Below are 21,790 nucleotides of genomic sequence, written 5' to 3' on the forward strand. Positions count from 1 at the left end.
TGATGTATCCTCGGATAACGTGGAAATGATCGCGTTTCTATGTGATGCAAATTAGGTAGTTGAGGAGATTTGTTTTGGGTAGACGAGGTAAGAAAGTCGAGGAAAAAATTTGGGACGAAAGGTTCTCGTACATTTTCATTTTCCCAGGGGGCTTGCACACCACCAGTCAAGTTACTCCCGGTGTAGGTGAGTTCCGATACAGTGACTTTGTAACGTGGTTACCTCGGAGAAAACTTATCTCGAGCGCCAGCTATTCTTTTCACTAGGAAGAATAGCAAACCTACCAGAGTAGCTGCTTGTCGGAGACAGAGTTCGCTGTTGTCGCTAGGGTGGTAGCGATAACGAATTAGTCAAAATCAAATTATGTACTAGTTTATTCACACCTTCGGAAACTGATTATATGTACAACGGAGATATGTGTAGGTATGAAATATGAGCGAATCTATCAGCAAACATACATCCGGGAAATTCTATCCGGTCACGAGCACTTTGCAAAGTTTATGCCGGGTATAGTGAAAAATCAAAGGTTGTTCAATAAAATGCGCCAACCAGAACTGACGGAATGGATACTAAGTATGACCTCGCTAAGTGAAATGACTTGCTATACGGTATCGGGATGTAATTAATGAAAGAAACACAACCAGGAAGGATCTACTCGAGACTTTTACTCGCTACCCCAAGGGCTAACGCTCCATGACTGATAGCGAAGGTCTATTTTTAGCGCAACTACGGAATTTCACTGACGACGAGCGGTATCTCTTATTCTCTACCCCAAGGGCTTACGCTCCATGACTGATAGAAAAGAAGAGATTTCGGATTCAACACTTATGACGCGGAACGCGGACAGGGGGGTTGACGGGACTTTTCCTTCAGTACCCAAAGGGCTTACGCACCATGATTGATAACGAAGGGAAAAGTCAGACTCGCGAAACAGGGTAAAGTACGATAAAATATAACAGAAAGCGATACAGTACAGCAGTGTCAAAGAAGTAACCGGTGTAGGTCTAATGAAGAAACTGAACGGTAAAGACGGGGACCTACCTCCTTTATTTCAGGCACTCGCGGAAAACAAACGAAAACTAAAAATTAATTCCTAAGAGCACTAATACTCGCAACACAAAATTATTTTTAAATTTGTTGAACGGCTTGTCGTGCACACAATTAACGTCGAATCGCAGAACACTACGGAGCGTAAACTAACTAAAGAGACTGAAGTAAAAGAGCAAAAATCAAAAAGTAAAAAGAGGGAGAAAATCTGCTTTTATAGGTTGATACCCTCACACGTTAAAAATCTGAAAATTCCAGAATGCGACAAGAATGAAAAACGTCGTCAGCTCCGGTTCTTGAACTCTTCTTCAATCAGAAAATTCCAACACAAGAAGATGCAATTGGAAGGAATTATAGGCAGAAACTTTTCATGATCTGCTCCATATACAGAGTACTTTCAAGGGTGAGACTTTTTTGGCAGAATGTAGTCATCACAAATTGTCTATATAAAATATCGAAGATGGCTGAGCTATAACCCCTAGAAGTTCGACAAAGTTTCATTAAATTTCACGTACGAAACGAAACAAAACATAAACATATGAAATAAACAATGAATAGCTAACTGGTCGCAAAGGGTTTGCGATCAACAGGTGTGAATTACTTACCCCAACTGGCTTAAGAAGAAATTTAGGCGAATCTCCATTAGTCTGGTAGCAGAATGGGGGTTCCAAAGGGAAAAGAAACAGGGTACTAACCTTCCTTTGGTACAAGCTTCGTGGCTATCACCTCGCTGATAGAGAAGACACAAAGCACTCCACTCAAAGTTGCTCAATATCAATCTGGTTAACTTAATATAGATGACAGATAGTTAATATCTGGGGCGATATTGCAGAGGATTACTTTCATTTTACGGGAAGAACTCACTGTGCGTCCAACAATGAATACTATGATGATTGACAGACGAAGAGTTTTGTTTCCTGACCGCAAAGCGTCGCTAGCAACTGGGATAAATACGCCTGACAAACTCGAGTCAGGCAACCTAACATTAACAACCGGACAATTGCTCGGTACTTGCAAGTCTTTAGGATTAGTTGCATAAGGTCACTTGAAAAAATTGTTGTATCCTGCGATTTGGGGGTAAGACATTGAGACAGTTTATTGACAGTGCTTATGCTGACAAAGTGCTATTATTGTCACCCTCTTTCATCCCATTTTTTACTAATTGTAGATCCCTACAAAAAACTAATCCTTCTCAGCAAGAATATCCGTATCCCTGTTCGAAATAATAAACCAAAAGGAGAATTGAAAATAATAAAACCTTGTATTACCTCCGAACAAACTTAATAACTTCATTAAAACGGAACGAGGCGACCGGAATAAATGTCATCTCTTTGAGATCTGGCAGTGAATTCTATTAAAACCAATAATGATAATTTACAGGCGTCCACGGCTTTATGTCTTCCAACTTGTGATTATCAATTGGAGATGCGATCATAAACATCGAACGTTATGATACTTTTAAGCCCCACCGACGTTTATTGAGTGATTATTTTCTTTCACTAGATGTCAGACACTTCGGTTCTGCTCAAGATGGAAAATAAAAGTATTGTCGATGAAATATACGGCTGTGACCCCTGTGTCTTCAGCTCCGTTGAAGCCATCTCCTTTGAATATCATTTTTCTAGGTGTCCCTCATCCATACGAGTTAATATACTGGGTGCGACCCAAGCGATGACTAGTAACAGTAACATATAGATATTTATTTCGATGCTTGTCATATGTTCCTTTATTCTTTCAAGAATTTGTAGGTTAATTTTCATCAATACATTATGCCAGGCGTAAGGGAAATTCGATATTAATAGATTGTGGAAAATTATTGGTATAGGTATTATTAGTATAGGTATACAGAGTATAGATAGTGAGTCTGACTCGTACATTTGAACATTTCAACAGTAGATACTTGTGGTCAGAAGAAACATTTTTTTCCATAGCATTTTTTCCGAATCGTCTAGGTTTGAAAGATACAGGCTGTTGAAAAACCATAAAAACTGTTATTCTTAGTTCTATCCCACAAACGGTTTTATCGAATGAAAAGAATTTCGGAATATAGTTTCTCAATTATTTGGTGAATCTTTTTCGAACACAAGATATCACCCACGTCTTCCAGTTTTCTCATTAAGATCATAACGTACCATAAAAATACCAAAAATTTAGAGAACCTAATACCTGAAACTAAGTTGCTACCTAATGAATATTTGAGCGTTTTGTAAAGTCAAAGTATTCTTCATATTTTCTCGTATAATGTGACGTTTTCGAGTAATTTGATGTTCAAAAATAAAAAATTATCTGTGAAATTTGAAAAATTGGGTACTTTGACCGAATGCAACTCTTTTTAAAAGGTCACAGATGTGAAGTGTCACAGATTTAGCTAGTTATTTTGAAGGTAATTTTGTTTTTCCAGGGCTGGCGCAGCTCATTATGAAAATTTGAAATGGCTACATCTTTTTATCAGGTCCGAATCGGAAAAAATGGTTTAGGAAAAATGTGTCTCTTTTAACCTCAAGAATCTACTGTTAAAATGTGTACTAGTCAACAAATCACCCTGATAAGCAGGGTATTGTTGAGTTTTGGACAGTTGGCAACGATGATTTCTGCACTCTATTTCTCATTGAATACTGGGAATTTCCTTTAACCGTCTTTCAAAAATTCCCAAGTCATTTCTAGGCACGTCGCATGTTAGAACTCGATAGGGTTAAAAAAAGAGACATTAAACGGTTGAGCAAACATGAAAAATGTGTGGTATTCTATAACTCCATGCGTGAGTAAAGGAAATTCTACGAAAACTCAGACTACAGCTTGTCGAATCAATTTTTATGTTGGCAATTTCGAAAAAGTTTTATGATGTTAAAATATATCATTATTGTTGTTAGCCACTTGAACGACATATACAGAGTTATTTCGGGATTGATTCGGTCACGTGATCGCCTTTCACGTCAATCAATTTGTGGAAGGTTATATAGGGTTATGTGGAATGGAAAAAATGGTTTTCGGAGATCCCTATCGTTCTCATCGTTCACGAAACGATATGTCGTTGACTAAATAGTTTCAGAATGAAATTGGACAGAATGGTAGGTTAGAAGATTAATTTTTTCTATTCCCAGATATAGTTGAATGCTTGATTTTGGTTTTATATTACTCAGGAAATATTGATAGAGATCACTTCGATAATTTTATTTTATATAGACTTTGGTCTGTCACTGATACGGTTATTTTTGGTTGGGGCATTTAAAGCCCATCTTTTAATAACAAAAAAACTTAAAATGCAGGTACTGCCTTCACAGGATCTTTCATTTTCAATATTTGGGTTAACTCTGGCCTTACTCTTCTGCAACTTTCGCAAAATGAAGTTTTTTGCTAGTCAAAATCGAAGGATTCGCTCAACAGTCTAAAGATACCAGTATCCGTCAGTAATTGAGCCATTTTATCCAGATGAAAAAACTTCTTGCATGCCTGCCAATTTATCCTCATTACCTACAAGGTAGCCAACATGGAAATTCATTATTATTATAACAACTGGTTCGCGTTCAGACTGCCGAGTAGCAAATCAATGAATAAATAATACGGATAAATATTGTGTCAATAAACTTCACTCTAACAGCCGGTAAAATGACATGAGAACTAGACCGGTTCTAAATCCTTTGCACAGATTAGAAGCTAGAGATATAATAATTGATGATTATCCAACAAAAATCAAGATGCGAGTACGAGAAATGTTATTCAAATTAGTCATGTTTAAGTACTCAGTTCTTATGGTAGTCTTGCTCGAAAATATACAGTGCAAAATAGAGCATTTTATGAATACCTAAACATATTTGAGTTGATATCAGGTAGATCAGTTTAGAATCTTCATTTTCGAATTAAATAAAGTTGCAGTTATTTGAAGCTAACTCTTGGTAAAGACCAAGTTCTCATTGAAATAGTACCATTTCCCAGTTATGCCTGTTTGGTGTAGGTTCTATCTGAAACTGGGTCATCTGGGAACTGAAATATTAGGAAGAGGACAGAATAAAAGTCATTTTCGAATAAATAATATTTACTTATCTCTTAGTCTGATATAGAAGAAGGCTATTGTAGACCAAAAAAAAATAAAGAAATGATCAAACTCTGTTAATTAAAGCTGCATCATCCAATTTATAGACAACATTGCGTGATATAGAAACAATATCTGTGATATCTTATTTTCCCTTTTATTAGGTCTGATATGTACGAGATATGAATTCGACTAGAGAAAACATCAACAATTAGTTTAGGTAATTATTTGCGTTCGATTTAATGATCCCAACATAAATGGTTACTTTGATTCGAATGAATGGCATCGAAATTTTGGTTTTCAGCTGGTATATTTGAAATATATTCTTTAGCCGATTCCATAACTATGTCTATTTGACTATAACTTCAACCCAAAAATGTTAGGCAAGGGTGGATATGAAATTTTTTCGTCTAAATCTAAGCAGTTTGAACTGTGGAATGTATTGCTGTTTCTATGTGTTCCATACTTAAAACTATCAATAAATAGAATATTCAGATCATTTTGGACGTTTATACACAAGGACAAGTCGAATATTTACAAGTTTTGGATCGAGGTTTACAGGTACACGATCCTCAATAAGCCATACGGACAATCTTTCCTCTATATACATTTACGATAAATACTTTGTTAGCTTTTTAATTTACAGTTCATACCCAAGAAACGTCGGTATAAAGTCTGAAGGTTACTTATGGCACTGGTACAATATTTGTTTTCGTTTTATTCCTAATAACCAATTGGAACGTTTCTGGTTGAGTTCGGGAACCCTCAATCACCTCATCCACTATTGCACAACCACCATTTATGTGTTCAACAACGACTCTATGCTGAAGGGATTCGCCCTTCTGCTTTTCTCGTCCTGCGACGTACTCGTCAAGTCCATGCCGGTATCCGAGGAGACCGAGAACAGACTGTTGGGGAACCCCTCGGATTCCGCCCCGGAGTCACCCACCACGTCAATATCACTATCACTGTCCAGGTCCGCGCCCCTCTGGCTCAGGTATTCCCGTTTCAAGGCCACAAGGTCCACGGCTATCCCCTTGGCCCTCAGCTTTCTCGCCTGGCGTTCCAGGGCCTTCTGCAGTTTCTTCCTTCGTCTGGCCCTCTCCCTCGCTCGCAGTTCCGCTGGAGGAATGGGTTCTCCGGAGCAGGACTGGGGATGGGCGTTGTGGGCGGGTCGTCCTGGTCCTTTCTTGGTGTGTTCCTTCTTGCGCCATTTCGCTCGACGGTTCTGAAACCAAACCTGTAAAAGAAAGAGGGTCATTAGTAATAGCGTCAAGTGGAAAGACAGAATTTTCTTATTGATACCCTCGAAATACTTCTTCTTATAACTTAGTGCATAATCTACGCCACAAGTATAGTCCATTTCAACCATTTCCCTTGAATGGGGATTGAGGAAATGTATCTACAAGGAAGAGTTTCAGAAGAAGGAAAATACTGAAAGATAAACATTCTGGCGAAATCTTCTTACGATGGATAATACCAAAAAGTTCTTAGGGCAACTTAAAACTGAGATATCTGGATCTAAGCAAGAATATGCTAGCTTCCTATAGCCAGAAGAAGCTGTTGCTTGAGTCTGATGCCTTCTTACCTCATGGACCATGGTTACTTATGCCTCCTCGGATAAAAACCCTCTAGTCTATATGTATCAGCAGTTCAAATACTTGGGAAGCTTCATAAATACTAGGGCTAACCTAGACACGGAAATCCACAACCGTATCAATTCGCGATCACGGGCATTCTGGAAGCTAAAAGACAGAGTGTTTCAAAATCACGACCTCAATCTGAAGACCAAGACAGCTGTTTACAAAGCAATCGTCTTCCCAACGCTTCTTTAAGGAAGCAAAGCTGGACTCTGTAAAGGCGACATATTAAACAGCTTGAACAAACGCAACAACGTCATCTAAGACAGATAAGGCAGAAGTCTTGCAACGCGCGAGTTGTACGACAATTGAGACTCAAGTAAGGAGGGCCCGACTCAGATGGAGCGACCACATTCTGAGCATGCAAGACACAAGACTCCCCAGTACTCCCCAATAGGTCACGGTTGGGTCCCTGCAGTCACAGGAGGGCGTTCTTTTTTTTTTGTCTTTTTGTAGATTTATTCCCAGTAACGGAATACAGCAATGAATGAATGAATCGACGGCAAATTCAACAGCCATTCTTATCCTGCCAAAACAGACGTATCTCCTGCCTCCACTTTATGGCTCGATATCACGTGACTCCTGGCGAGTGTACAAGGCCTGGTCAACGCAAAATTAATCGTAAAAGGCCGTGACGATACCGAGGCTGGCGTGTGTGTCGAACAAGTGAACCTCGATTTATCCGTCAATAAAGTAATCATCGCCGGTGTATGCAACCCGTATGAAGTCATCAACCCCACCTACCCCTGCTGCCACGCTAGTACAATCAATTTATATGTATATCATGCAATTATAATAAACAACCAGGTCGATCTAGTCGTGATAGCGCCAAAATGAGCCCTAGGGCAGTACGGGCGATTGCCAGGGTTGGATCACTCGGAATCAGTTGGTAATTACAGGTTTTTTGCTGCCTTGTAATGGTCGACGATGAAATGAGGTGGTTAAAATGATTTACTCGAGAAAAATGAGCATAATGCACAGTATGGTATTGTATTTGTTGTTGTTCTGTTGTGCACCACCAATGTTGTTTATTGTATCTCAGAAACAATGTCTAGTATCAGGGGATATGCCTAATATAGTTTAGTCTCTTCGCAAGGCCTCTGTGCTTTGGTTCCTCTGATCTGTTTACTGTACCTATGTATCTACCACAAGAGTCAGTAAATGTACCTGGAAATTTTTAACCATTGCTGGCAACTTTTGGAGCAAGAAGCTCTGAAGTGTTGTCAGATTGACATTGCGCTGGCAGGATGAGGAAGTTTTCCAGAACCTCTTTAGCTCCATTTTGGTTGGTTGAAACATTCATTTCCACTTTTGATTAGTTGCTGCTGTTTCCAGGGCCCTTGGTACCCATCCAGTTGTTACCTTTTCTTCATTAGCAGTGAATTACATCTGTCAGAGTGTGAGGGAGGTTGACTACCTTGACACAAATATCAATGGCAAAAAACTTGGTCTGAAGGTGTAAATTTGCCCACTACAGAGGTTTGCTTTCACTGACCTAGCTCCTGAAACTCTTGCTTCATTGTAAGGGTAAGCCTGCGGAGCAAAATGATCTCTGCCTGGTAAATGGACAGTATATGTTCGTACAATGGTAGTTTTGTGCGATAAAAGTGCGTCTAAAAGGTTTCAAGTTTCACTATATCCATAGAAGTCGTGTTATATTCCTCTTGGGAGAGTATAAATCTCCGAAAATGCATCTATGCAACTAAATAACCAGGATAGCATGATAAATGCTATCTTATCCATCTAGTGACTTCAAATATCTGCTTCCATTGAGTGAAAAGTTGTGCTTACTTATTCCTATTACGGCTGATCTGGAATAGTAGGTTGAGGAAGAAGAAATCGCTCAGTTCAAGACTATATTTGACATGTTTTGGCTACATTTTTTATCAATTCGGTATCACGGGCATTCTGGAAGATAAAAAACAGAGTGTTTCAAAATCACGACCTGAATCTGAAGACCAAGACAGCTGTTTACAATGCTGTGGTCCTCGCAAGGCTTCTTTACGGAAGCGAAAGCTGAACGCCCTACAGGCGACATATTAAACAGCTTAAACAAACGCAACAACGTCATCTAAGACAAATAATGCACATCAGATGGTTCCACAAAGTTTCAAATGCAGAAGTCTTGCAGCGTGCGAGTTGTATAACAATTGAGACTCTAGTAACAAGGGCCCGACTCAGATGGAGCTGCTATATTCTGAAGATGCAAGACTCTCCAATATAGCGAATTCCCAAAGGGAGCTCGGAAACCAGGAGGCCAGTATGAGCGATTTAGGGATACACTGCATAAATCCCGGAAATCAGTTAATGCCAATCATAACTGGGAATAACTAGCGTTAGACAGATCACAGTGGAGGTCTTTGGTCCACAGTTATAATGGAGACTCGAGAAGAATACAGCGGCGGCCAGATCTGGTTGGTGACTATCCATGCCCGAAGTGTGGAAGGATCTGTAGGTCACGGTTGGGTCTCTTCAGTCACAGGGCACACAGTCGCAAGTAGCCCAAAGAAATTATAAGTTTGATCGCACCGATAGTTTTGTTTTTGAGTCTTTTTGATGAATTATTCTCGGTAACGGAATACAGCAAGAAATGATTGTATTAAAGAAGAACTGTGAAACGTACAGGATTTTCTGTTTGTATTTTGAAGGGGGGATCTTAATAACACTAAGAGGATTAAGACTTTTTGTTTAATACCTTGAAAAGGTCGGAAATGGGTGAGTGGTATAAGGTTTTTTTAAACTGCATATTACTTTTGGGTAATTCTCGTTATGGGAGCAAAATTTGTTCCTAACGATTCAGCTCAACCCTACCCTGCACCCAGGCTGGCCACTACACGCCAGCAAGACATACTGCCAACCTCACGCCCCCAAATTACCATGTTAATTATAGGCTTGTACGGCGGGGTGCTATGTTTCGTGACAGGGCGCAATACAACCCCAGATCTCCGCAATTTCTACCCCCTACATCGCCGAGCTCGCTATCCGGCCCCCCTTCGAAGATAAAGATGTCCCATCTGACGGAAATTCTAAGAAAATTTTCCTGCGGACAGGTGAACGAAGACTCTTCGTGAGATACGGCCGAATGACCCGAAGTTCGAAGTGTTATATTTATAGTTCGTGGCGGATATTCGTGATCGAAAATATGTGATGAGTTCGTCAATTAGGGGAAACTTTTAACGGTCTATTTTATCATCGGCGGAGATCCACGGAAAAGTTGGGGAATTAGCGTCGAAATGGATGTTATTCGAACGATCCGTGACAGAGATTTCGTTAGCGGTGATTTTAGTGCCTTTTGGGCTCGTTCGACCTTAGTCGATAGATAAGAATAGACGACGAGGTGTATGGCGAAGTTTCGGTAAAATTCGCGAGTCTTTTATCTTCTTTTCGGCGGAAAAATCTATGACTGTGACAACGGTTACACGCACATCGATATTAATGCGGAGATGAAGCATTTGCTGAAGGAAGTCAGACATATTAGTTTATTGTACTTAATTCGTAAAGCCAGTAGATTTTTGAGGTAAGCGTTAGTTTATAGTTTGGTTTATGGTTTGATAGTTCACTGACCACCATAAGGTCTATTTTGCCCCTTATCAAAGCTGTTCCCAGATCGGCGTTTGCATAACAATGTCAGTTTTGATTCGATGACATAGGAGTTCAGTGCTTTGATTGGTTGAAGTTGATTTAGGAGTTGAATTGTACTGGAATTCTTGAATTTCGTTTTTTTGTGGGATTTTATACGAGGATGTATTGATATCTAGTTAGCCTAGACCAGTTCCATGCATAAAAAAATATTGCGTTACCATACCAACGAACAATAACTCTTTAGAAGTGTCAGTGTGAAGTTTGAGGTCAAAAAAGTAAACCAGAGTTACGAAATAAATTAGAAGATAGAAGATGTCCATCGAAATTGTGAAAATCGAAAAATTGGAGTATCGAGCCATCATCAAGTACCTGTATTTAAGAGGGTTGAGAGGTAAGCAGATTTACGAAGATATGCTTAATACCCTTAGTGATCAATGTCCTTCGTATGCGACCGTGAAAAATTGGACTGCAAGCTTCAAAAGGGATGAATTTTCCATTGAAGATGATGCAGTTCATGAAATGATTTCATCAGACCGTCGAATTGGGCTAAAACAGATATCTGAAGCACTGAATATTTTATACGAAAGCGTTCATTATATAGTTCACGTCAATTTGGACATAGGAAAAATTGCTGCGAAATTGATCCCCAAATGTTTGAATGTTGACCAAAAGCGTGCAAGGGTAGAAGCATCGCGTTCGATCTGTGCTCGATTTGAAAACCGCATAGACTTCTTAAACCGAATTGTTACTATGGATGATACTTGGGTACATTTCTACGATCCAGAAACAAAGTAACAATCGATGGAATGGGGACACTCTGGTTCTCCAAGACCTAAGAAATTTCGTGTCCAAAAATCTGCTGGAAAAGTTCTTGCTTCAATTTTTTGGGATTGCCATGGAGTAATCATGATTGATTTTTTGGATGAGGGGTAGAACAATAACCGGAGATTACTATTCGACATTACTGAGCACTCTACGGAAAAAAATTGAAGAGAAAAGACGCGGAAAGCCATCCAAAAGTGTTTTGTTTTTGCAGGACAACGCCCCTGCACGCAGATCTCATGTTGCCATGCAAAAAATTCGTGATTTAGGGTTTGAATTACTAGAACACCCCCCTTATTCACCAGATTTGGCTCCATCCGACTATCATCTCTTTCCTCAACTGAAAAAAAGTTTAAAAGGACGTAAAATTTCTTCCAAGGAGGAGATAATGAAAGCTGTGGAGGTCTGGTTTGCAGAGCAAGACGAAACTTTTTTTTTAAAAGGTCTAGAGACGTTGCAGGTTCGCTGTAATAAATGTATCCAATTAAGAGGAGAATATGTTGAGTAATAAAATATTTTAACATTGAAATTTTATTTGGTTCCATAGTAGGTTTCTGCTCATGGCAACTATCCATTCCCTGCTTTTTTCGAGAAAACAGGAAATGCCACATTTCGGTCCTATCGATCACCGGGGACCCACCAATCGGTGTGGTCGTAAAGATGGAAAAGATTACGCAAACTTCTTCGTAATAACTTAATCGCGTTGGCGGTGTCGATAATGGCGGGTTATTCGTTTCAGACCACTTGACGTTGGTGGTTTGACTAACGTCTTGTCCAAATTAAATCACTCATTTCATCGGCGTATACCACACGCCATCTTTCAATTATGTCGTCAGGTTGATGCCGGTAATCCGGTAGAGATGTTGAATTGGAGTAGTGACACACGGATTTGGTGTGTTATTCCTTCGTTTGGATTGATCTATACAGGGTTAGTCTTTGACTCGTACAAATATTTTAACAGGAGATTCTTGAGGTCAAAAGAAACACTTTTTTCTTATACAAATTTTTTAGATTCGGCCCTGATAAAATTCACAATGCTATGCCGCCTCGGAGAAACAAAATTCCCTTCAGAATAACGAGCGAGCTAACCTCGGGTTTCATAAAGCTTGACTGGGGGATCAACGCTTGATTGACGAATAGACGTCAATTTGTTTTCGATCGATAATTCAGTCATGATCATTCAGAATGTCATTCTCGCATCAAATTATGATGTCCATACATCCATTCAACTATTCTCACTTGCTACTTCTCCAATATATCTAAAAATGAGAAGGTTTCAATGATTTCGTTTTAGAAATCGAGTGACTGTCAAATCGTTGATCGGACAATCAAAGATATATTCGAAAAACAATGGCCAGCCAGATCAGACAGTCCTTTTTATCTAAAGTCCATTAACTTCTATGGAAGCAGAAGGGGTTGGCCATGGAATAATTCAATATCAATAACACATGAAATGTCGTTTATGTCAAAACGACGTTGCCACAACCATTCACTAATCCCAATTCTTTCACTCCACGAAAATATGGGAAGAACTTGCCAAAAAGCAAAATTTTACCTGGTCCACGTCCATTTCCAACCGAATTATCAATTCAGTTGCAGGTCTATCCTCCAACCCCCAACACGCATCATCCTTAACCCCGGCGTCGATGATGTGTCTACTCCTCTAACCAAATCTAACCGCCCTCAATTCGGGAATAATGGGCTTCATCCCTTTTCGATTTCCGGGGGATGAAAGGGTCCTTTGCCCGGCATCAGTCTGTATCGCAATCTCCTAACCTCGTGGAATCGATCCCCCGGGAGGGTCCATCCCTTCCCCTTTGACCCCGCGCGCGGGGGAGGACCTTATTGGCGCGCCGATTCGGACGATATCTGGGGGTGAAAATCGCTGACTTTTCCTGGGAGCGGGGCGCTTTTCCGCTATCCGGGAGAAACGGGAAATCGGTTCATTAACTTCTGGAAAAGTGGTGGAGAGAGGGGTCGTTTCTCAGGGCAAGCATTCGAATTCATTCGCTTTGGAAAGATAAGAACAGGCGATGGTGTTATCGACTCGGTTGTACTGGGAGATTTCATCATCCAAAATCGGATTCAACGAGTTGAATGGTTCTTACATCTTCAAGAAGGCAGAGTACTCCATTAACACTGAAGAATGGGCTAGGAGATTCACTTATACTTATGCATACACCAAAGATTATAGAGAAGTACGCCTTGGAGTACCCGAAAAATTCTTAGTAGTGTGAAAAAGCCTTCATACCAACAACACCGCTAGAATACAGCATAATGGCTCTACAACCGACCATTTCTTAACAAACTCTGGAATGAAACAAGGCTGCGTGTTAGCGCCTTTACTGTTCAATATTTTCGCCATAGCTGTCTCGATAAATGCTGACATGAGTATGCCTCTGTAGGAGGTGTTGGAATAATATTCAGAATTGATAGAGACGTATTTAACTTGAAGCGCCTCAGAGCTCAGAGGATCTACAGATAATGTTGGAAACCTATAAACATACATATAAAGCTTTAGGCCTTAGACTCAATATCGACAAAAACAAAATCTTGGTAAGTCTGCCAGAAAGCCTTCAAAGAGATGTCAGCCTGGAGAATGAAACTCTAGAACAGGTCGAGCAGTTCAAATACTTGGGAAGCTTCATAAATACTAGGGCTAACCTAGATACGGAAATACACAACTGTATCAATTCGGCATCACGGGCATTCTGGAAGCTAAAGGTCAGAGTGATTCAAAATCACGACCTCAATCTGACGACCAAGACAGCTGTTTACAAGGCAGTCGTCCTCCCAACGCGGAAGCGAAAGGTGGACGCCCTACAGGCCCTACAGCTTGAACAAACGCAACAGCGTCATCTAAGACAGATAATAATAATATATTATCTTATATTTTTACAGTAGATTCTTGAGGTCAAATGAAACACTTTTTTACTAAAGAGTCATTCGGGGTAACTGAGCGCAGTGGGTAAGTGTGCGCAGTGCGTATATCTCGACTGTGCAATGTATGAAAGAGGGGTTCATTTGGGTGAAGCAAGGGCGCAGAATCGCCATATTAGTTTTTCATAGGAGTGCGCCGTGCCACGTTTCTTCAACTTTTTAATTGCAATCAATCAAATTCACTAGTTTTCTTGTTAATTTTTAGCATCTCTGCAAATTCTGCCAGGTCCAAGTTCCGAGTCCCTCAGTGTTAAACAATATTTTATTCGATCGTGGGCATATTAATCTAAATATATAATAAAAAATTTAAGGTTCTCTTAGCTGCTCAACTCTATAAGAACGTCAATTCAAATTTTGGCTTACTGGGGAAAGTGTGCGCGGGTAAGTGTGCGCATAGATTCATTATATGGGCATTAGTTCAGTGAGGAATAAATTATGACATTGTTGATTTTCTTGGTTAAGATTCGATCAATATTGTCCTATTTGTTCAGAAAAATATGAAGAGCCACCAACAGGGGAATGTATCAAGAGTTGTGTTCACCAAGAATTGTGGTACGAACAATAATGCACTGCTTGTAAAAAGGCGCTTCCGTATTGACAATAAACAGCATTTCTCTAATATTGTAACATTTTGATGACATTATTTTGTAATTTGTTTTGATTGTGTGGTTCACAAAGCACAGCGTTTACTTACCCCGTGAGGGTGCGCACACTTACCTGCAATACGGGGCATGTGAACGCACTCCGACTTTCTCTACTAAATTCTTTTTTGCGGAAAGAAAACGTTTTTGTTTGTTTGCTTTTTGATGTTTTTTTATAGATTAGAAAATTCTCTATCTTATGAATATGTTTTAATTTTCTTAGCTTTAACATTTGAAACAGGGTATGGCTTGAAAGGCAAAAGTGCGCACAGTTGCCCCGAATGACTCTACCATTTTTCCTGAGTCGGCTTTTAAACTGAGCCGATTCTGAAAAATGGTAAGGGAAAAAAGTGTTGCTTTTAACCTCAAGAATCTACTGTTAAAATACGTGTACGAGTGAAAGACTCGCCCTGTATTACTTCAAATTAGTTACTTTAGGGAGTGTACTGAAAACTGATCCCTTCTCGCCTCATTCACACATGAATAACCATTTCGCTCGCGTTGCATTTCCAGCAATAATCAATTAGCCGAACAACAGTCAACACAAACGTGCAACACCTTCGCGGAAGAAAATTCAATAAATCCACAACCATCCACCCCCTCGTGCAGATCGGCTTTAGGTACCCCTGCACATGAAATCAGCATAAATCAGTAGTTGTTATCGCCCTGTTCACGCACTAAAGAAGCCATCCAGACCACAAAAGGAACACGTGTCGGGGCTGTAAAACTAACCCTGAACATTGCCCGGCTCCTAATCTGAATATAATTATGATTGTTCCCAATCTGAGCGCACGGTATTAATAGGAATTTCGATGTAATATATTAGAGGAGGAGAAGTGTAATAGCAAAATAATAACCGCACTTAAATTTCATTTTATTCAGATGTGAGGCACGGAAATCTGTTATAAAAATGCAAATAACGCGTTCAATTCCGCAGGAACGGACAGGGGGGTATTAGCCGTAGCGACCACATTTTTCAAAGATCTGCATCTCCAAGGAATCTCATCGTAGATTCAAATGCCGTACATATCCAAAAAAAGAAACTCTTCTAGTGATAAATTTGAGACGTTCACCCATCTCAGCGCAAATGTTCGGTTTTGAGGAAGTTTTAACTGAACCCAACTTTTTGGGAATTTTTCGATGGTCAATTTGCGGGTAGTTTTTCTTCCAGAAAAACTATCGTAGATCCAAATGTGATACATATTCTGAAAGAGTAACTCTTCTAGTTAAAAATCTGAGAACTTCATCCATTTCGGAAGAATCGTTCGGTCTTGACAAATTCTCAAGGGAAATTTGCACTTTTTGAAAAATGCCATTTCCAAGATGAAAATCTAAAACAAGGCAGATAGGCTTTCGAAATTGCTTGTAATAGATTCATCGTGTTCGAAAACCTATATTTTCATACCAAACTTTTCAATATCTGACACTGTTTAGGAGAAAATAATTTTTTTTGTTTTTCCACTTTTCATTTTTGAGTTGACTTCGAAGAGCTCTCTGGAGTGCAATTCTCTATTGAATCATCAACTGTTTGATTTTCTAGAATCTTCAAAACAAACTCTATGCACTCCATATCCTAAGACAGTAGTAGAACACCCTGATTTTCATGCAGAGGAGCAAATAGGTCATTTTTGGGGGTCTAACCCCTTGCTAATTTTTGACCAAAAAAATCGAGATTTTCGAAATTGAGTTTTCATGCTAGGATGAAAGCCTCATCAACGCTGATAACGAAACCGGAAATCTCAATTGTATCAGACGAATATAACAGGAGATATCGCAGATTGAAATTTGCAATTTTTGAAAAATGCCATTTCCAAGATGAAAATCTAAACGAAGGGAGATAGGCTTTCGAAATTGCTTGTAATAGATTCATCTTGTTCGAAAACCTATATTTTCATACCAAAATTTTCAATATCTGACACTGTTTAGGAGAAAATAATTTTTTTTGTTTTTCCACTTTTCATTTTCGAGTTGACTTCGAAGAGCTCTCTGGAGTGCAATTCTCTATTGAATCATCAACTGCTTGATTTTCTAGAATCTTCAAAACAAATTCTATGCACTCCATATCCTAAGACAGTAGTAGAACACCCTGATTTTCATGCAGAGGAGCAAATAGGTCATTTTTGGGGGTCTAACCCCTTGCTCATTTTTGACCAAAAAAATCGAGATTTTCGAAATTGAGTTTTCATGCTAGGATGAAAGCCTCATCAACGCTGATTACGAAACCGGAAATCTCAATTGGATCAGACGAATATAACAGGAGATATCGCAGATTGAAATTTGCAATTTTTGAAAAATGCCATTTCCAAGATGAAAATCTAAACGAAGGGAGATAGGCTTTCGAAATTGCTTGTAATAGATTCATCTTGTTCGAAAACCTATATTTTCATACCAAAATTTTCAATATCTGACACTGTTTAGGAGAAAATAATTTTTTTTGTTTTTCCACTTTTCATTTTCGAGTTGACTTCGAAGAGCTCTCTGGAGTGCAATTCTCTATTGAATCATCAACTGCTTGATTTTCTAGAATCTTCAAAACAAATTCTATGCACTCCATATCCTAAGACAGTAGTAGAACACCCTGATTTTCATGCAGAGGAGCAAATAGGTCATTTTTGGGGGGTCTAACCCCTTGCTCATTTTTGACCAAAAAAATCGAGATTTTCGAAATTGAGTTTTTATGCTAGGGTGGAAGCCTTGGCAATGCTGATTATAAAACTGGAAATCCCAGTTGGATCAAACTAATATAACAGAAGATATCGCAGATTGAAAATTGCGATTTTTGAAAAATTGCCATTTCCAAGATGAAAATTTAAACGAAGGGAGATAGGCTTTCGAAATTGCTCGCAATAGATTCAGCGTGTTCGAAAACCTATATTTCCATACCAAAATTTTAAATATCTGGCCCTGTTTAGGAGAAAATAACTTTTTTTGTTTTTCCACTTTTCATTTTCGAGTTGACTTCGAAGAGCTCTCTAGAGTACAATTCTCTATCGAATCATCAACTGTTTGGTTTTCTAGAATCCCCAAAACAAATTCTATGCACTCCATATCCTAAGACAGTCATAGAACATCTTGATTTTCAGTCAGAGTAGCAAATAGGTCATTTTAGGGGGGTCTAACCCCTTGCTCATTTTTGACCCAAAAAATCGAGATTTTCGAAATCGATTTTTTATGCTAGGGTGGAAGCCTTGGCAATGCTGATTATAAAACTGGAAATCCCAATTGGATCAGACGAATATAACAGGAGATATCGCAGATTGAAAATTGCGATTTTTGAAAAATTGCCATTTTCAAGATGAAAATCTAAACAAAGGGAAATAGGCTTTCGAAATTGCTCGCAATAGAATCAGCGTGTTCGAAAACCTGTATTTCCATACCAAAATTTCAAATATCTGGCCCTGTTTAGGAGAAAATAATTTTTTTTGTTTTTCCACTTTTCACTCTGGAGTGCAATTCTCTATTGAATCATCAACTATTTGATTTTATAGAATCTTTAAAACGAATACTATGCACTCCTTGTCTTAAGACAGTAATAAATTTGGAAATTTCATCAAGCTGGGTGCAACTGTTTGGCCTTGACAAATTTTTTAGTATTCCCATCTGCCAGGAAAATCATAGTAGAATCAAATGTGATTACATAATAAATCTCGAGATTTCATCGCCTCAGGGTAAATATTCGGTCTTTTTCCTGATCCAGGGAGGGTTTTTTTGCGGTTTTCTATGTTTACAACATTTTTATCAAGTAAAATTCCACAATTTGTTCTCAAAACTGGAGTCTTCTATCTGGATTATTTTTGGTGAGCCAAGAATTGCTAGTTTGAGTGTTTCAACTAGGGGAAAAGCTAACAAAAGACGTTCTGGAAGCGTTAAAAATCCAATCATTCATAAATCGGAAGTTTACCCTTACAAAAGATGAAAGTTCCTGCAACCCCAGAGGAAATATCGAAAGTCCACGTTACGGCCCTGCATCCGTCGTTTTTCACCTCATCTGTACGATTTTGTCAGTTCTGATGAAGTCATTATGTGATCGTGCAACTTTTCCACCTCTATCAGCAAATTCCGACGTTGTTCATTACCTACAGTCCGGCTTTATTTGAATAATTATTATTTTGCCCGCTGATTTGAATATCCATTATAATCTATCACAATCTTAATGCGGTTTTCATTCAGGCCTGCATATGTATGCGATTGTGTTATTATTTTCTTTGATGTGTTGATGAATGCCCACCACGTCTGCTGTCTGGACTGCCGGATGAAAAATGCGTTTGTAATCAAGTCCCGGTTGTTAGAAAATAATTAGGAAATAGTGAATCACTGCGGTGGCAGTCTAGACTACTACTACCAGTGTTCCTCGGGAGGTGGAACCCGCCAAGGATGTCATTTTGTGTAAAACATACAAGGGGCGTTCTTCGGGCAGGTTTCGAGAAAGCAGAAAAAGCGCGGAGTTGATTATTGCAACTGATATAAATTGCCGACTGGTTTTCTGGTCGTTAATGAAGCCAAAATTTGACGTCGATTCTTCGCTCTTGATATAACGTATACAGAGTGTGTTTTAATTCGTAGGCATCATTCTTTTTTATGGTCGCAAATTATCCAGTTCGATAAACCAGACTCTTTAGTTGATTTCAAGGCATGCAGCAGTTCTTTCTTCTAGACAGACCACTGAACGTGCTAGCAATTCGAACCATTAGGGCTTCTGGAAGGATGAGTATGACAACAGATTGATTTTGAGAATTGGTCAATTATTCAGTGGATCTTTTTGAGAAGATCCCAAAGTGGATTTCTGAATAACCCCTGGTCGAATCAATAAAGCAACATAAATGCGTTTTAGTAGGTAGATATTCATATTATGATCACAACCGTATCAATTCGGCATAACGGGCATTCTGAAAGCTAAAGGACAGAGTGTTTCAAAATCACGACCTTAATCTGACGACCAAGACTGCTGTTTACAAAGCAGTGGTCCTCCCAAAGCTTCTTTGCGTAAGCGAAAGCTGGACTCCCTACAGGCGACAGATTAAGCAGCTTGAACAAACGCGACAACATCATCTAAGACAAATAATGCACATCAATGGTTCCACAAAGTTTCAAATGCAGAAGTCTTGCAACGCGCGAGTTGTACAACAATTGAAACTCAAGTAACGAGGGCCCGACTAAGATGGAGCGGCCACATTCTGAGGATGTAAGACACAAGACTCCCCAAAATAGCTCTATACCTCGAGAAGGATACAGCGGCGGCCAGATCTGGTTGGTGACTATCCATGCCCGGAGTGTGGAGGATCTGTAGGTCACGGTTGGGTCTCTTCAGTCACAGGAGGGCACACAGTCGCAATTAGCCCTAAGAAATTATAAGTCTATTCGCAACTATAGTTTCTTTTTTGAGTTTTTTTGTAGATTTATTCTCGGTAACCAAAAACTCAAAGATCCTAACTCTTGAAACTAAGTTGGACGCTATATCTGATGAGTATTTGAACGTTTTGTAAAATAAAAGTATTCTTCATATATTCAACGTATAATGCGCCGTCCTCGAGTAAATTGATGTTAAAAAGTATCTGTGAAATTTGAAAAATTTGGCTGAATACTACTCTGTTTCTAAGATCCACAGATGTGTATTGTCACAGATTGAGCTAGTTATTCTGACGGTAATTTTGTTCTTCCAGGGGTGGCACAGCACATTATGAAAACTTAAAATGACTATATCTATCCTTTTATCAGGATAGAATCAGAAAAAATGGTATAGGAAAAAAGTGTTTCTTTCGACCTCGAAAATCTACTGTTAAAATATATGTACGAGTCAAAAACTCCCCCTGTATTTTCAAATTTCACCCATTTTTAAGCAATTTGATACTATAATCATACTACACAGGATGTCCCAGGAGGGTACAGATAAACAAATCAAATTTTTCACCTACAACTAATTTCTCACTAATCCTTCATAGCTAAAGAGGGGTTGAGACAACCATTTTTGATGATCATCAAAACTGATCCAACTTATTCTATTTAAGGCCAAGGCATTAATCTTTTACTCACCGCTACTCTACTTTCTTTGAGATCCAACCTCATTGCTAGTGCTTCCCTCATGAATACATCAGGATAATGACTAGCCAGGAAGGCTCTTTCGAGCTCTTCCAACTGCCAGCTGTTGAAGTTGGTCCTGCTCCTTCTCCTCTTAGAAGCTGCACTTTCTGAGTCTTGCTCCCCACCTTCTGAACCACCTGCAATCGGAAAATATGAATCAACACGAGAAAAAGTTGGTGCTCACATTATTAAATAGCAAGAAACATGTCCTTTCAACTATTAATGATAAATTTTCATGGTTTTTACCATTATGGCGATTTGAAATCATAAGATGCATTTCTGTAGAATGCAGAATTAAAATTAGTTTTCAATTCAAAGTCTGAATATTTGAGTGAAAAAGAGGAAGCATGATATGTACATTTATTCTTCTAATTTCAAGGATCTATGTGAATTTTCTCCTTCGTGATCTGCAGACGAGGAACTGAAGATAGCATCATAATATCGGCTACGTAAATATCATCGTTACTTTCTCAAAACTATTTTCTCTCGATATTAGATAATATATAAATGATTATAGTTTATTCAATGAAGTTATTGAGATCAGTTTAAATCGTTACCGATAAGAGTCAACCATACAAGATGAGCCTAAAGCTAGGATAGCCGCTGTCGATAAACTCCGTAGGTGTGGACGATTATAAAAATGAGTCTTTAATCGTTTTCTGTTCATTATTTATATTCACGAACCTCTGGAATCGACCAAGCGGAAAAAGCACAAGAACTTCAATGTTTTCACAGTTTATTGCATGAAAAACCTTTGCTGGCAAGTCTCCATCGTGGTATTCATCTAGGAATCTACAATTGTCAACAGGACCCAGGAAGCACTTCCGTCTACCTGGCGATAGATGGCACCTCTGTCATTATATCTCTGAAACCTCTCCATTTCTAATGATATACTCGTCCAATTTGTGTGTATCTGTTACGAACTTGCACATTAGATCTCAGTTGAGTCAGTGATAACTCTCAGAATTGCAGTAATATCAAGTTATATCTGGATATGTGTGTATAATGAA

General features: G+C 39.0%; 1 protein-coding gene across 2 annotated transcripts in view; it reads right to left on the reverse strand.

Moving 5' to 3' along the window:
• Positions 1 to 5,073: 5,073 nt before the first annotated feature.
• LOC123316946 (homeobox protein unc-4-like) overlaps positions 5,074 to 21,790 on the reverse strand; it is a 35,224-nt gene continuing 18,507 nt past the window's right edge. For both annotated transcript variants that reach the window (XM_044903268.1, XM_044903267.1), the window contains exons 2-3: positions 20,733 to 20,917; positions 5,074 to 6,317 (exon numbers count right to left, since the gene is read on the reverse strand). In XM_044903268.1, coding sequence (XP_044759203.1) covers positions 5,877 to 6,317; positions 20,733 to 20,917 — 626 coding nt within the window. In that variant the 3' untranslated portion in view covers positions 5,074 to 5,876. The remainder of the gene's footprint in view (positions 6,318 to 20,732; positions 20,918 to 21,790) is intronic.

Source organism: Coccinella septempunctata, chromosome 7 (genome assembly GCF_907165205.1).
Source record: "Coccinella septempunctata chromosome 7, icCocSept1.1, whole genome shotgun sequence".
Classification (NCBI taxonomy): domain Eukaryota; kingdom Metazoa; phylum Arthropoda; class Insecta; order Coleoptera; family Coccinellidae; genus Coccinella; species Coccinella septempunctata.